Here is an 18,153-nt window from a genome sequence, read left to right on the forward strand (position 1 = left end):
GAAAGATAAGGACATGGTGGATAAGAAATACATTCATTCTTAAGTAAAAACAGTGAGGATATTGGTAAAGGTCAAAGTAATCAATACAAAAAAATATATTTAAAAAAAATGTGTCCTGACCAGATCAGTATTTACGGCAGGTCATCCTGACTCGCCACCTTCAACTGCCTTCAATGTCCTCTACGTCTTCCTCAAGCGCACACACACACATGCACGCACGCATGCACGCACACACACACACACACACACACACACACACACACACACACACACACACACACACACACACACACACACACACACACACACACACACACACACACACACACACACACACACACACACACACACACACACACACACACACACACACACACACACACACACACACACACTTTGCAATGTTCCATGGAAATACAGCTATATTTGAAAGAACCAATCAGTGTTGAAATCTGCACGAGGAGAGCTAGTTAACTTCAGCTGTTAGCGGCACAGTCCTGCTTGGCTAACCTCTCAGTCCCTTAGGAGAGAGCAGGTGCAAAGAGGTTGTATTAGTCTATTCCGCCCATTTAATTGATCCGACTGAAGTTTATGCAAGTTAGAATCCGTGGCCCGACCATCAGTGGGCTAATTGTGCAGTGTAATGAGAAATCTATACAGCGCTGTCCGTGGTGCTGAAGTAGCAGACACATTGGTGATTCTGTCTTTTCCTCCATGTCTCATTTGTTTAAATACGTCAATATACTGCTGCAGTACAGGAAACCTTTTTTTTTTTTTACATTGAAGTAACATTGCATGTGTGTATCACAATTTGGACCATGATTCATCCTTTAGCTTCACTCAGCTGAGCATCACCAACATACATCTTAATTAAGGTTCTGCTTCTTTTCTCTATGTCTATTCCTCCTCTTCACTGATGCATGACAATCTCTAGGGCTGTCCGAATACCATTTTTCGGGCTCCGGATATTCGGTAGTAATAAGCAGCGAATATTCGTTCCGCGGGGGCGGGAGTAATCAGCGTAGTAATCAGCGTAGTAATCAGCGTAGTAATCAGCAGCGAACCGCTTCGACACGTGTATTTCGGTTTATTCACGGCATTCATTTTGTTATTCTACAGTATTGTTGTTTTATAGTTATTTGTTAATGTAAAAGAGCCAGTTGTGCAGATGGCAGCCATGTTAGTTGTTTGACACACACCCTAATTCTCTAACATAGGTAGTTATTCATTCAAAAACTTTGATTGAGCAAACAAAAACAAATTGCACTTACACCTGTGTATACCACCGATACATTACTAAGTCAGTTTGTGATTCTTTTCAACCTTTGTTGGAGTATTTACTGTTGTCCTCTAGGGGTCACTTAAGGTCACAGAGGTTGCTGGTTAGAAACAGTGATGTAGTCTCACTTTAAATAGGAGGAAATGCTATTTACGTCCATTGCTAGCTGTGACACTGAGGTCATGTCTTCCTTTTTTTCTCTGAATTTAGGAGTTTAGAAAATCTATGGAAATGCACATTATGGGTAATTATTCAGCTAATAGAAAGAGGCATTATATTAGATTTTAGCCAAATAAACAAATAGAAATTTTAATATTTGTCCACCAGAATGTTTTGAAAATTAGAATATTCCAAAAATGATTTAGAACACTTCTGGGGGAACCCATGCCCTCAGCATTACTGACATCCTATGTAGCTGTTTTGAGAGTACTGACTGTTGATTATCAATGCCTGCTTATGGAACATGTGCTTGATCTGTCACACGTATGCTTCATGATCCAGCTAACATTGCAATGATGCTATTAAGTGGCAGTCAACAGTATATCAGCTGAACAGAAGGTCAAACTGCCCTTGCATCCCTGCACTAAGTCACCTAAAGATGCCCTGGCATGACCTCATTGAATTGGGAATGCATTCTCTGTGGGTCTGAAGCTGGGTGGCAGTGACTGGGATGGGCTCGTCTGCTTCTACTCGAGCCTCTTTCTGCTGCAGTGCATTTGAAAACGCTCCAACCCTTCTGCAGTGTGCCGGGGCCCAGAACTGATTTGAATGACTCCCCAGTTTTTGCCCAACCCACACATCACTCCGACGTGCACATCACACCACAGCCGCCCTCGTAGGGGCATCCAAAAGCACCTCGAGTTAAACAATTAAATATATGCGTCTAAAAAAAGAGAAGAGAGACCTGCTGCCCAGAGGAAGTCAGCGAGCAGTGGTCAAGGATAGTGCAACGTCAGCAGGCGAGGAGATGGTGGGTGCGGCTGCCGGAGTGTAAGCGTTTATAAAATATATTAATGCTTAAAATAGGCAGACACGCACACACAGGAGAAAGTCATTGGGACCGTCTCTCTCTCTCTCTCTCTCTCTCTCTCTCTCTCTCTCTCTCTCTCTCTCTCTCATCTCTTTCTCTCTCTCTCTCTCATTCCTCTGTTTCTCTCTCTCTCCTCTCTAACCCTCTCTAGCTACACACTCTCTCTCTCTCATCCTCTCCTCTCTCTCTCCATCTCTCTCTCTCTCTCTCTGTCTCTGGAGCTAAGATCTAAAATTGGCCGTGCTTGATGCATTAGCTCTGTTAGACTAAAGCTCACAGTGGAAAGCCAATGATGGGGAAAAGAAAATGGAGACAGTTGATCAATCACATAGATGTCTAAATCAAAATTAAAAGCAGAATAAATGCTCTACTCACATGCTTAGTAACTTTCCATAACAAGTGGTGGGAAGTAACTAAGTACCTTTACTCAAGTGCTGTACTTCAGTTACATTTGGAGGTACTTTTACATGATGTATCTTTGCTTTATACTTCCATAATAAATAACAATGTATGGCAATAGATTACGCCTCCTTGCAGCATAAAAGCATTTCAAATACGCTCAGACTTTACCAGCTGTGACAAAATAGGGCTGAACACATTGATGCATCAATAATAAGAATCTAATAATATATGTTATGGTCTGCTTATGGATACTTTAAAATGTTTCACTTTAAGTCAATTTTTGTACTTTTACTGAGTCAGATTTGAAATGCAGCACATTTACTTGAAATAGAGAAATATGATAATGCAAATACAAAATGTGATAATGTTACAACAAGATAAAGCACGACTAGCGAAGGTGACACCTTGATATTTACTATATCTCATCTATTTTTGGCCAGGAAATAAGTGCAGAGTGGAATAATGGCCACTTAACTAATCACACAAACTGCAATAGGTGCAGCTACAGTGCAGCTGCACCTAAAGAAAGATTTGATCATGTTTATAGAATTTAAAACACACACAAAGCACCAATGAAGCTGTTTTTGCTGCATCACCTCCAACAATTAGTAATCGTTTTTCACATTGAACGGAGTGACCGGAGATTCGAGTGAAGCGCAGAAATTGATGGCAGATCAATACTCTGGCCACCAGACGGGCGGCCCACACCGATGCTTCACTGCGTCTCAGCAAATGAACGGAAAAACCACAATTCCCACGTGGCTTTGCAACTACAAGAGTCAGGATTCTACAACGAAAGCTTGTGCAAGTAGAAATGTTAACACTTACCCAGTAAAGCTATATCCACTGTACAATAACGGCCCCTCCCATATGAATATATTAGAACATATCCAATGTATTACAAGGATCTTCACATTAAAGCACCCACATGTGCCATGTCTTCTCGTAAGGCTGTCGGACAAATGTTTGACCTTTGATGTGGCAAGAAAATTAATAAATAGCTATTTAAATTAGTTTCTAAACATGAAAGGGTCAATTCAAGAATCAATGAATGGATTTAAGTTATTTTGAATTGAAAATAAATAAATGTGTAAGTTGTAAGATCTGTATACCAGACAGAAATAAGTTATGTCTCTTTCATCACTTTTGAATGCTGTATAACATGTGTGCACTATTACACACTTATTTTATTTTATTAAAATTAGGCTACACAAGTCCTGCAACCACAACCACAACTACAACACTTCTAATGGAAAAGACAGACACACGATCGAGCTGGTGTATACTCAAGTTTAAGTGACAAGGCGAGCATGGCTCAACAGTCCTTAGTCAGCAATATTCAGCAGATACACAGAAAAACTGTCTGTTAAAATCCATGCATTCATTGTTCGCTTCAATATTGCTGTCATTTCAACAGAGAAAGTCTTTTTTATATAGAAAATAAGTAGCTGTTCGCTGTCCATGCTGAAATAAAAGCAAAGACTCGTTAAAATGCATATCTTGATTAATTAAATAATGAAACAGATTTTTGGGGGAGATTTCTGAATGTTTTACCTTTGAAACATTGGGTGCATTATTAACTTAAGGGTACGGTTTGTCTTTAAATCAGACTCCCACACAGGTCCCACAGCCCACGTGGTTCAGAATGAACGGGGGCCCGAACCATTCGCAGACCGCTTGAGGGGGACGGCCCCTCCCCTCCCTTCCATCAGTGGACGAAACAAAACAGCTTGGACCTGCCTTGTTAATGACAGAGCCTCAGATATATAAGGAGCAGGCGAAGGTTGAGAAAGACGCTGAGAGCCATACACCCCTCACCTGCACACACACGCATACCACATACACCCGCCTTCACCTCCTGCACTCTTCATCCCCGCCGCACATCACCGAATGAGTTACACGGTGGACACTTCAGGGAGCACCTTCAGGAGAATTATGGATACTAGGACGACCGGCTACGGCTACAGCCGATCCGGCAGCTCCCCCTCCAGCGGGTTCCGCTCCCAGTCCTGGTCCCGGGCAAGCCCCGGCTCCACTATGACCACGTCCTACAAGAGGAGCGAGAATATGCCGGTGTCCCGAGCCTACAGCTCCGCAGATAGCGGTGACTACCAGACCTCCATGATGAACGGAGACTTCAAGCGATCCAATGAGAAGGAGCAACTTCAAGGGCTCAACGACCGTTTCGTTGTTTACATCGACAAGGTGCACTACCTGGAGCAGCAGAACAAGCAGATCGAGGACGAGATCCAGGCGCTGCGCCAGAAGCAGGTGTCCCGCTCCCAGCTGGGCGATCACTACGACCAGGAGCTGCAGGATCTGCGGTCCATGCTGGAGCAGATTCACCACGACAAGACGCAGATCCAGCTCGACACCGACCACGTCGAGGAGGACATCCAGCGGCTGAGGGACCGCTATGACGAAGAGGCTCGCATCCGGGAGGAGACCGAAGCCATTATCCGCGTCCTGAGGAAGGACATGAGCGAGTCGGAGTTGGTGAAGTCAGAGTTGGATAAAAAAGTTCAATCTCTGCAGGATGAGATCGCCTTCATCCGCAACAACCACGAGGAAGAGGTGAACGAGCTGATCGCCCAGATCGAGGAGTCTCAGGTGACCGTGGAGAGGAAGGATCTGCAGAAGACGGACATCACCGAGGCTCTGCGGGAGATCCGTTGCGAGCTGGAGGGTCACTCCAACCAGAACCTGCAGCAGGTGGAGAACTTGTTCATGTGCCGCTACTCCAAGCTCACCGAGGCTGCAGATCAGAACAAGGATGCCATAAAGACGGCCCGTGATGAGATATCAGACTACCGCCGCCAGCTCCAGTCCAAGACGGTGGAGTTAGAAGCCATCCGCAGGACAAGAGAATCTCTGGAGAGGCAGCTGAATGAAATCGAGGACCGCCACAGCAGCGATCTGTCCAGCCTTCAGGTAGGAAACAGCCACAGAGCCGTCCGTAAAGGCGGAACGCACCGTTGAAATATGCTTTTCTGTACATATGCAACTTATTTTGTTTATTTATGTGCGATAAACTTAAAAAATGTGGTTGCAATCTATGATGGATTATTATTCATATTTAATATTGTGTATAGCTTATTGACGCAGTTTTTATTCAAGGTATTTAAGAGTAGCAAACTTGATAAAAAGGATCGTTTTTGATCATTTTCTATATCGTGTTTATGTGCTTGTGTGTCACATTTTCCTGCTGCGTAATGATTGCTACAGTATGAGCTCATACTTTCTAACAAAATCCGTCTCGTGCCAGGAAATGGTTAAGGGGAGACACTGCAGCAGACAAGCCCCCGCTCTCTCCCTATCTCTCTCTCTCTCTCTGTAATGCTGAGTCAGGGCAGAGGCATGGATCGATGCTTTCATTGGCTCTGTCCTTACATCTCCTCCTTTAAGGGCAGGGGTGGGGTGTATTAACAATACGTATGGAGGATGTACTTGAAAAATAGGCATTTAACATCTCTAGAATACTGTATTGCGGCATAATGTATCAAAGCAACCGTTGTTGGTGCAGTGTACAAAGTGTACACAAACATGTGCACAGATAACAATTGGGGCTAAATTAACAGTTTTGATAAATGTTTTTAGAAAAAAATCGAATAGTTCCATGAATAATTAATTATGATATTTAAAGCTGCATTAATGAATCTGAAAAATGGACGCTCTGCAAGTCATTGTTTGTACTTCATCAACCTTGGGTTGGGTCTGCTCTGTTTGTCCTCAGGAGACAATTCACCAGCTGGATAATGAGCTCAAGAGCACCAAATGGGAGATGGCACGTCACCTGCGCGAGTACCAGGACCTGCTCAATGTCAAGATGGCATTGGACATTGAGATTGCTGCATACAGGTATATACGGACATGCATTTAACATGTACAAAGTAGTAGAACAACTTTATTTAATGTAATGTTATACAATTTAATGTCATTTGACATAATTTTGTACAAATCTGTTTCTTCCCAGGAAACTCCTAGAGGGCGAGGAGACTCACTTCAGCACTTTCCCCTATCGCCAGGCGGTCACCCCCACTAAAGTCTTTAAGTCTAAATCCGACGCTCCCAAGCTTAGGGTGCAACACAAGTTTGTGGAGGAGATCATCGAGGAGACGAGGGTGGAAGATGAGGCGACTGAGCTTGACGAAGCCCTGGCAGAGATAGCACAAGAGCTGTCCGCTACACTCGGAGGTGGAGGAGACGAGGGAGAAGAAGAGGAGGGGGAAGAGGGAGGTGAGGGAGAGGAAGAAGAGGGTGATAAGCAAGAGGGGGAGGGGGAAGACGTTGAGGAGGAAGTTGTAGCCGCCACCAAAGCCAAAGTTAGCTCTAGCGCACCTGCTAAGGAGGAAGAAGAAGAAGAGGATGATGGAAAAGATGAGGATGGGGAAGGAGAGGGAGGTGAAGAAGAAGAGAAGGAAGAAGATGGTGAGGGGGAAGATGAAGGAGAAAAGGGGGATGATGCAGAGGGAGGTGATGAAGTAGAAGGAGACGATGGAGGAGAGGATGAGGAGGAAATTGAGGAGACAGTGCTCTGCTCCAAAGCGCCCGAGTCTAAAGCCTCTCCTGACCAAGAGAAGGCCGGAGACAAAGAAGGCAGCGGAGGAGAAGAGGAAGCTGGTGCCGATGAGGAAGATGGAGAACAGGACGAAGATGCCGGCAGTGACAAAGCCTCCAAGAGCGTAGACGAGAAAGAGGATAAAGAGGATGCTGAGAAAACCACAAAGGAAGATAGCAAAAAAGAGGAAGAAGTTGTAGCCAAGACAGACGCTTCAAAAACAGAATCTGCAAAGCCCGAGTCCAAGAAAGAAGAGGCAGCCAAAACTGAGGCATCAAAACCTGATTCACCAAAGTCTGAATCTCCTAAACTTGGATCCCCAAAGTCTGAGACCCCTAAACTTGGATCCCCAAAGTCTGAGACCCCTAAACTTGGATCCCCAAAGTCTGAGACCCCTAAACTTGGATCCCCAAAGTCTGAGAGCCCTAAACTTGGATCCCCAAAGTCTGAGACCCCTAAACTTGGATCCCCAAAGTCTGAGACCCCTAAACTTGGATCCCCAAAGTCTGAGACCCCTAAACTTGGATCCCCAAAGTCTGAATCTCCTAAACTTGGATCCCCAAAGTCTGAATCTCCTAAACTTGGATCCCCAAAGTCTGAGACCCCTAAACTTGGATCCCCAAAGTCTGAGACCCCTAAACTTGGATCCCCAAAGTCTGAGACCCCTAAACTCGGATCCCCAAAGTCTGAATCTCCTAAACTTGGATCCCCAAAGTCTGAATCTCCTAAACTTGGATCCCCAAAGTCTGAGACCCCTAAACTTGGATCCCCAAAGTCTGAGTCCCCTAAACTTGGATCCCCAAAGTCTGAGACCCCTAAACTTGGATCCCCAAAGTCTGAATCTCCTAAACTTGGATCCCCAAAGTCTGAGACCCCTAAACTTGAATCCCCAAAGTCTGAATCTCCTAAACTTGGATCCCCAAAGTCTGAGTCCCCTAAACTTGGATCCCCAAAGTCTGAGTCCCCTAAACTTGGATCCCCAAAGTCTGAGTCCCCTAAATTTGGATCCCCAAAGTCTGAGTCCCCTAAACTTGGATCCCCAAAGTCTGAATCTCCTAAACTTGGATCCCCAAAGTCTGAATCTCCTAAACTTGGATCCCCAAAGTCTGAATCTCCTAAGTCGGAATCTCCAAAACCTGAGTCCCTTAAATCTGAAATTCCCAAGCCTACATCTCTGAAGCCTGAATCCTCAAAACCAAGCTCCCCAAAAGCAGAGTCTCCCAAGTCGGAATCTCCAAAACCTGAATCTCCTCAAGCTAAATCCCCAAAGACCCCCCTGCCCGAGACCCCTAAAGCCGCTGAAGAGAAATCAGAGAAAAAGAGCGACCTAACAGAGAATGTTGAAAAGAAGGATGTTGCCATGAATGGCGATGAAGACAAGAGCAGCTCAGAGGAGAGGAAGGACGAGGAGAAAGAAACCGACGTGGTCTCTAACGGCGTTGACGAGAGTACGGTCAAAGAGGACGGTAGCCAAAAAGTAGTGATCACCAAAACCGTGGAGACGATCACCACTGGAGAGGATGGATCCAAGCGCGTCACCAAATCTGTCACTGTGACCGAGACAGTGAAGGACGAGGTGGAGGAGGTGAAAGAGGAGGTGCTGGTGTCCACCAAGAAGACAGAGAAGCACTCCTCCCTGTCCATCAAGCAGGTGACAGAGGGCGAATAAGCGTATTCCTGACCGGCGATCTTGCGGAGATGGGCAAGTGGAGATGACAAGCAATCAACCCAAACTAACATAACAAAGAAAAACCATACAGCTAGAGCGATGTAATAAAGATAACAACTCTCGAACATACAAAACAAATCATAGAGAGAAGCCAAACCTTAAATGCTACGAATTTCAAAAATGCATGTTGAGTGACCGCTTTAAACGGGCTTTGCTGCAGTCAGTAGCAAGCGACTGAGACATGTTATCCTCTTTTTCTTTCTTTCTGCAGTTCACGAGGCGAGCTCATGGAGGGAGGGAGGGAGGGAGGAGGGGGGTCTCTGCATGCAATAGCTCAGGAGAGGGGGGAGTACTTCACTTCCTTATCTGTATGTATGGTAAATACACTGTAAAAAGAGTAAATATGTAAAAGAAATAAATGTAACGTGGGTTGGAGAGTGAGATGTATAATTGAAGTTGAGTTTTTATGACGTTATGTTCTACTGACGACGCCTTACTTGACACGTGACTGAGCCAAAACGAAACTAACAACACAACGTACAGAGAAGAGAGAGACAGGCAGCGGTATGATAAACACATGACCGTAAACATCCAGTAACTGAAGCAGTTGAACAAACATGAAGAAACTCCTTAGCCTTAAACACGCTTTCTATCAGTGTCTGTTATGTTTCACTGAGTGCAATTGAAAAAGATATAACTGTAAATGTGCATTTTCATGCGTTCTTGTATGCATAGGATGGACTTGAATTTAAATACAGAAATAAATGAGGTGCTACTGTTTGCAATCCCATGACTTTACTCATCATGAACGATTTCAGCATTTGCTTAATAAATGTCATAATGAAGAAAAAACTAAAAAGACTGTGTCTGTTCATTTTATGTATCTGTGTATGTTAGCAGTTGTATGTTCTCACATTACACAAGAGGAGTTACATTAGGTAGTTGAAAGTATAACAACTTTAAAATAAATGTTTGATTATTTAATTAATGGCTTTAAGTTAAAAAACATATATATTCCAATGTGGTCAATTTGTGCAATTAAAATAAAACTCAATGACAGAATATGAATGATAGCAAACTATGGAAATGACGATTATTAAATACTAAAAGGTAATATAACCCCCCCACCCAAAACAAACAAAAACAAGCTGACCACAAAACCAAGCCAACTACATACAACATTTGAAACCATTGTAAAACCTGAAAAAACATCTTCCTTAACAGTAACTAAACTAATCCAATCTTTATAGCATGGTCACTCAAACCTCATCAAACATTCCAAAAATGATATACACACCTACATTTCTTGAAAATGCTCAACGGCAATAACTTAAAAGGAAATTCACTAAATAATTAAATTAAATTATATAAGTAACATCCTTGGTAGATAACTTAACAAATAACATTTTAATGTTCATATATTCATAATATATTATTGAAATGTAAGTGCTGCTTTTGATCATAAAACTATTTTGGTCTGATTATTTGCAGTTTTGAACACATTTACTAATAATGTTATTTGATTAAAAAAGATTATCAATCGAGGATTTAACACATCTGATCTACTGCCGTTCCAGGATATTGCTTTATATTGTCATTTATCATCATGACATGTTTAGGGGATACTTGATTTGATAGTGTGATATTTGACTGCATATTCATTTCTTATGGCTAATGGGTTTTTTCAGCTTGAAGTTGGACTGCTGTTATTCATGGCAATGTTACCACTGATAGGCTGGGTGCAGTGAAATAACACTTAATCAGTGTCTAAAGTGTAATTTATTTTTGTTTAAACCCACCAACAGTGCTTTACAGCATGCTGAGGCCTGCTGCTGAAGACAATCTACATTTACCAAAGGAGAAAAAGAACAGAGCATCTGTCCATCCAGAAAAATGGCATGGAATATAGCAATATAAATTCAATACAAGAGGTGTGTCCTATTACTTGTCCAAGTTTGCTATAATGATGCATGGATTTGGAGTCATTCATTCACATTACATGGAAGTTATGAAAAGAAAATATAACTTTTTGATACAGAACAGCTGCATTTTCATAAGAATATGCATGTAAAAAAAGATAGAGGAATAACATCTAATAAAAGAGGTCTGTCCTACTTGTCAAGTGTCACCTGATATGAAAACATACAAGAGTTTTAAATGAATACACTGCAGAATGTCCAGAAGCAAAACATCCATATGTAATTGAAAATGCCCTAAAATCCAATAAAAACAGATGTGTCCTCTTTGCCCACCGTAGTATTACAATAGAGTGGCGAAGTCACGCCCATACTTCCGGTCCATGGGACCTTATTTCGGAAAAATTATGTATTGAAGTCAATGGAGAGAGAAAACTTATCTTTCAATCCCGTTTTAATTGTGCCACGAATTACACATATGATGTTTGTCAATCTTAAAAAATAATTTCCATGTCAAAAAAGTCACAGTTTGTCGTAAAACTGTTGAAATATAAGACTATGAAAAATACGCAACTAGAAAGACTACAAATCCCAGAGTCGCGTAAGTGATGTCATAACTGATGTCACAATTGTTTTCCTCCGCTAAATATAAGAGATAGCTAAGATAAAATAACTTTAACAAGATGCCTGTGTGCTTAGTACCAGGTTGTTATCATACCAGCAATGGGTCTTGCTCGTTCTTTCGCTTGCCGTCTGATGAAAGGACCAGGAGTTGCTGGATCAAGTTAGCTACCTAGCTAGTAGCAAGCACGTTAGTTAGTATTACAGCCTTAGCCTTGTCATTTTTATTAGCCTTAACATGAAGTTACATTAAGTAACCCAAAATGTTAAACAGTAAGAGTAGTAGTCATATCTCGTGAACCCTTTGAAGAGTACTGTCAGACCGGTGTGATCATTCTATAATACACCATTTAAGCCCGGGGGAGAAATGCTAACGCTACATTAGCATCGGCGATCTTTTGTACTTCATGCTATCTGCACAAATGGTTGACATTAAACATTAAAAAGATCAGGCAGTTCAGAGAGAATCAAAGGAAGGCAGGCAGCTTTGCATGACATTCTTCTTGACGTGTTTCATTGTGGTGATAGATAGTGAGGGTAGTCAATCCCTTGTTTAGCAAGACAGTAGTGACGGCCATCTTGGTGACGTATGTTGTTGTGCAAGACCAGAGATGTACATCGGTTTACATCTTTTTTAATTTACGTTTCCAGTTAGTTGGAATAGCTGAAAGCAGCTGGTTAAAGTGAAGGAAATCACATATCTGACCATACATACAGCAAAAACCACTGATATGAAATTAAATTACCTGTGCTATCTAGTAAATCATTCATGAAAATAATTCCTTTTCTCAGGAGACTTTCCATAATAGTGGTTTTCCATCTATTAAAACTTCTGAGTTCATCATTGACCGTTTCACACAAAACAATTTGTTACTTCACAGTTTTACGACACATTTTATTTTTTTTACTTGCAAAATTATCTTTTAAATTGGCAAACATCATAATTCGTGGCACAATTCAAACGGGATCGAAAGATAATCTTTCTCTCTCCATTGACTTCAATACATAATTTTTCCGAAATAAGGTCCCATGCAGGTCCAGTCGTGCAGTGACGAGTCCTAATACCCGGAAGTGAGTTAGCATTTTACCACTTTCGGTTCCCTCGTCTCAGAGCCAATGGGATTTCTCCATAGGATTTCGGAAAATAGCTGGAAATAAGGTCTGTGGTTGACACACATTTAAGAAACGGATCACGTTTTGTTCTACGACATTAAATACATCAGCAGTGACCCCACTGGTGATTTTTGAAGAGTTTACGTGTCTGAAAAACGATGGTTGTTAACAAGTGGCTGAATAGGACTACAGAACCTGTCGAGGACGTTGTACGTCATTACGCCGAACACGTAAACACTTGCTCTAAGTTTGTTTGCCCCTGTTCTGCTTGAAAGCAAGTACCTGCTCCTGCAAACTGTTAAAACAACGCTTCAACTTGTACAATTTAGAATCTGTATTTTTTAATATGGATCTTAAGTTGGCGTGACGTTGAAGTCGTGCAACCCTGCTGTACTCGGCTGTAGTTAGTTTATAGCATAACGTTAGCATTTCGCTTCTGGCGATTAGATTTATGATTAAAATATTATAAAAGTAGGGTAGACATGTGGAAATTATCCGGCTGAACAAAACTTGCATTTATCAAACAGGTTCGTTTTCCACAGACCTTATTTCGCGCTATTTTCCAAATCCTATGGAGAGATTCCCATTGCTTTTTTGTCGAGGGAACCCATGGGCAGCTTACTTCCAGGGTAAATACGTCATCCCTGCACCCACTCTATGATGAATTGATTTGGAGTCATTAGGTTAAAATGACATGGCAGCTATTAAAAAAAATCTATATTGCATTAACATAAATATGTCCTTCTCATCCAGTGTATTACAATTGCATTAATCTAGAGCCACTGGGAGAAAAGCAAGACCTTTTAATGAACAGCAGAAGTTTCATAAAACAAATAATATAAAATAAAACACTCCTTTACATCCAATATTAAGGGGTGTAACTAACTTGCAAGGGTGTTGTTTACTGTGTAGAAGGCTACTAATATGTGTATGGACCATGTCAATGGGTCACATGACAAGAAAGCTATTGGGGTAAAAAAAGGAAAATATCTTCTATTGAAATATACTTTTAAAATCAATTCATGACACATTAGTTATTCTAAAAAAAGGGGTGCCACTTAAGATACATATCATATATTTCTTGAATAACTCTCATTAGCAGAGAGTTTGATCACAAAGATAAACAACTGGTAAAGACAGTGAATGTGTGTCGAATATCCAACCCCTCACTAACTTCAGCTTAACATTAGCTAATTAGCTAACATGAGCTACAGTTCATGACATAGGCTACCAAAGTACTGCAGTTATACTGTAGCAGCTAAACCCTTATTGTGATACATTCAGGTTGTATTGCCATTGAATCTCTGCATGTTTAAAGAAAAAAACGGAGATTTGACCTGCATACCAAAAGAGAAAGCAGTTGGCACAGCAGCTCAGGACGCACATCTCATGGAGGTAGGCTACTTAAAAACACTTTTCGGAGTTATATTAAAGTAAATCATTAACACGTATACGCTTTGCATTATTTCTAGTTGTATTGCCTTTGAACGTTACACAAACTGTTCAAGTTGTTTACCCCAAATCTCACAGTACAGGGCAACACTTTACTTCCTGTTTACAAACCAAGCCAAAGCATTATGGGAGTGTACATTAACAGGCTTTTTATGTCCTTGTAAAGGGGAAAACAAATACTAAAAGTGGGGGTGGTAGGAAATATCATATAGTTTTACGTGTTACTTATCAATATATGTTTTTAGGTTATACTGTATTTTATGAGAAGTGTCAAATAATGTTGTTCTTCGACATTTGTCTTCCTTTATCCCGGGGAGGGGGGTCATTTCAGTCATAGAAAATGTTTGGCCTATATATGTGTTAGTATAATGAGTCACTGTCAATTGTTTCTAATCTGCTGAATGGGAAACATCTAATTAGTGACAACATTATCAATATAAGTACTCAACAGGACTTCTTATGATTCACTCAAATCGATGACACACATGGCTTTAAGAGGTGTTTATTTAAACACCAAAAACATACACGCTCAATTGGCATTTCAGCAATACACAGTGAGACACAGATCATTATGGCATACTCTGGATTTTGGCAAGCAGTTTACCTTGATTTAATGCTGTCAATGGCTTATCAGACTGTTTTATTGGGCACCAAAAGCAGACTGGAGAGCATAGCATAGATGCCTCTACTGGTTGTCAAGCTAAAAGGAAGGTCTTGATTGAAGTTTGCTGAGGCTACTGCTACTTTTACCCTTTGTGCTTTTTCTTCTGCAGCTTCGGATTTGGCCTCTTTCTCCTTTTTGGCGTCAGGTTTTGTCATCTACTTTTGGAGCCAGGATTGTCGTCTTTCTTGTCGTCTTTCTTGGCGTCCACTTATCTTCCGTCTGTTCACTTTCTTCACCTCTCCTTCCTTGTCTTTCTCTTCTTCTTTTGCATCCCCATCTTTGTCCTCTGCTTCTGTTTTTACCCTCCTCTTGAGCTTCCTCCTTGACCTCAGCTTTCTGTCCTTCTTCTTGTCCTCATTTTCCCCGTCATCTTCAGCTGCCTCGGTCACCTCTTCCTTTTGCTCTTCCTCATCACCACCTGTATTAAAAGAGGATCATTGTATTATTATTTAACATATTGAGGTTAATTGAACAATTAAACATTGTAAAAAGAAAACAATGCACTAACCCTCTGCCTTTTCATCTCCCTTAGCCCCTTCTTCATTCTTTCTCCTTATCTCCCTCTTTCTCCTTCACCTCCTCTTCCTCCCCAGGTGGGCTGGCCTCTGCTTGCTGGGCGTGGCTGGCGAAGATGATTCCCTCGGTGGTGCTGAGGCTGGAGCTGAGCAGGCGTGATGTCATCATGTAGGAGGTGCCGGAGCTCACGCTGGAGAGGAGGGGCCGGGAGTAGGAGGGCGCTGAGAAACTGTGGCTGTACAGAGAGGACACGCCCCCACTGAAGCGAGACTCCTCCCCTTCCAGAAGCTTCCTGTAGAGGTTGGGAAATAGACAGAAAAGTCATAGTGGCCATTCATAAACATGCAACATGCAGTGTGTGATATCAAGTGTGAAAAGTACACATTTGTAATAATACATCTTTGAGCAGTGCCTTTTTGCAGAATGTGTAACAAAATAAACATATTTTCGAAAAAAAAAGTTTGAATCAATTTTACATTTAGTTTTGCCATTCACTTAATGACATTAACTAATCTAACCAAATAAAAACAAGCATGAGAAATGCTTTAGCTTAGCTGTTTGAATTAGACTTTATCCAGATGTTTATGCGGTTACTTTTATCGGAGAGTTAACAAATACTTTGACCTTCAATTACCTTTTGAATGAACTACACATCTATGAAAACCTTTTATCTCCCCATAATCCCGTACCACTTTCACAATGTAAAGCTTTATTTCCCAGAATGACTCTCACCTGTATGCGGCAATCTCAATGTCCAGAGCCATCTTGACATTCAGCAGGTCCTGGTAATCCTTCATGTAGCGTACCATCTCCTGTTTGGTGCCCCTCTGCTCACTCTCCAACTCTGCAATGGTCTCCTAAATAAAAGACAAACACATTATATAACATGATATTGAACACTTAAGTTATACAGAACTCCTAAAATCAGAAGCTGTATGTAATTAATAACACATCACGATATCTGTAACCACTACTGACGTGCATGGCGTCTATCTCAGCGCTCTGCTTCTCCTGCGTCTCGTTGAGCTGCTTCTCTAGGGATTCGTTGATGCCTCTGCAGGCATCGATATCGAGCAGGCGGGCCTGGAGCTGGCGGCGGTACTCTCCTGCTTCGTCTTTGGAGCTCCTCATGGCGTCGCTGTGCTGGGCCACGGTTTCGGTCATGGAGCCCACCTTGCCTCTGAACCACTCCTCTGCTGTCTGCATGTTCCTCGATGCCAGCTTTTCATACTGGGACCGGATGTCCCTGAGAGCCCCAGAGAGGTCTGGAGTGGCGGTCTCAGACTCTACTGCCACCTGGACACTCATCTGGACCTGGGCCTGGAGCTCCACCACCTCCCCTTCATTAATCCTCTTGAGGAAGGCCAGCTCTCCTAGCAGACTTTCAACTCTCTTTTCCATTTCGGCCTTAGTCAAGGTGGCCTGGTCGGCTTCACGGCGGGCGTCCATCATCCTGCCCTCGGCCTCTTCTCGACCCATCATCTCCTCTTCATATTGACTCTGCAAGGCTCAGGGTTTGCTCCAGCCGCTCCCTCTGTCCCAGGACGGACTGTTGTTCTGCCCTGGCCTCGTCCACGGCGGCCCTCAGGGACCGGGCCTCCTGCTCGTACAGCGCTCTCAGGCGAGACGGCTCGTTGTGCTTCTGCCTCAGCAGCAGCAGCTCTGACTCCAGAGCACGGTTCTGCTGCTCCAGCTCATGCACCCTCTCAATGAAGCCGGCGAAGCGGTCGTTGAGGTCCTGCAGCTGGCCGCGCTCTTTGGTGCGTACGGTGCGGAACTCGGAGCTGATCTGGGTGGCCTGGCTGAGCTCCAGCTCCACAGAGGAGGCTCTGGAGGAGGAGGAGAGCAGCTTCCGTCCGGGAGAGGAGTACTGCACCCGGGAGGAGGACAGAGGGGAAGCATGGGAGGAGTAGACGGAGTGCGTCCTCCCTCTGGTCACCGCCACGCGAGGGGGAGCCTCGGCATACCAGCGCCTGTACGGCGAGGCGGTGTAGTAGGGGTCATATCCGATGCTACTCATTGTGGGGTTGTGGGAGGACAGGCTGCTCTCCCTCTCCTCTCTGTGTGTGTGAGTGTGTGTGGAGGTGTTTGTAGGGCTCAGGTTTAAGCTCCACTGCTCTCTGCTGCTGCGGTCCGTGCTTTTATAGCAGGACGGTGAGATTTGACGCAAGCGCTTTCCCCAAGCTCTGACAATGCAGTCTCGATAGGCTTACACTGCAGCAGAGAGAAAAGAGAGAGGATCAATGAGGGAAGTGGACGAAACAAAACAGCTTGGACCTGCCTTGTTAATGACAGAGCCTCAGATATATAAGGAGCCGGCGAAGGTTGTGAAAGACGCTGAGAGCCATACACCCCTCACCCCTTATGCCTCCTTGCAGCATAAAAGCATTTCAAATACGCTCAGACTTTACCAGCTGTGACAAAATAGGGCTGAACACATTGATGCATCAATAATAAGAATCTAATAATATGTTATGGTCTGCTTATGGATACTTTAAAATATTTCACTTTAAGTCTATTTTTGTACTTTTACTGAGTCAGATTTGAAATGCAGCACATTTACTTGAAATAGAGAAATATGATAATGCAAATACAAAATGTGATAATGCTACAACAAGATAAATCACGACTACCTTGATATTTACTATATCTCATCTATTTTTGGCCAGGAAATAAGTGCAGAGTGGAATAATGGCCACTTAACTAATCACACAAACTGCAATAGGTGCAGCTACAGTGCAGCTGCACCTAAAGAAAGCTTTGATCATTTTATAGAATTTAAAACACACACAAAGCACCAATGAAGCTGTTTTTGCTGCATCACCTCCAACATTAGTAATCGTTTTTCACATTGAACGGAGTACCGGAGATTAGAGTGAAGCGCAGAAATTGATGGCAGATCAATACCCTGGCCACCAGACGGGCGGCCCACA

General features: G+C 42.8%; 1 protein-coding gene and 1 pseudogene across 1 annotated transcript; one reads left to right on the forward strand and one right to left on the reverse strand.

Annotated features, from left to right (window-relative positions):
* Positions 1-4,449: 4,449 nt before the first annotated feature.
* On the forward strand, positions 4,450-9,211 carry nefma (neurofilament medium chain a). The gene is made up of 3 exons (XM_034096590.2): positions 4,450-5,642; positions 6,445-6,569; positions 6,685-9,211. The coding sequence occupies exons 1-3, from the start codon at positions 4,602-4,604 to the stop codon at positions 8,936-8,938; spliced, it is 3,420 nt and encodes a 1,139-aa protein (XP_033952481.1). The 5' UTR covers positions 4,450-4,601; the 3' UTR covers positions 8,939-9,211.
* Positions 9,212-14,859: 5,648 nt separating this feature from the next.
* LOC117456380 (neurofilament light polypeptide-like) lies at positions 14,860-17,326 on the reverse strand (annotated as a pseudogene).
* Between the last annotated feature and the right edge of the window lie 827 nt (positions 17,327-18,153).

The sequence above is a fragment of the Pseudochaenichthys georgianus genome, chromosome 12 (assembly GCF_902827115.2).
Source record: "Pseudochaenichthys georgianus chromosome 12, fPseGeo1.2, whole genome shotgun sequence".
NCBI lineage: Eukaryota > Metazoa > Chordata > Actinopteri > Perciformes > Channichthyidae > Pseudochaenichthys > Pseudochaenichthys georgianus.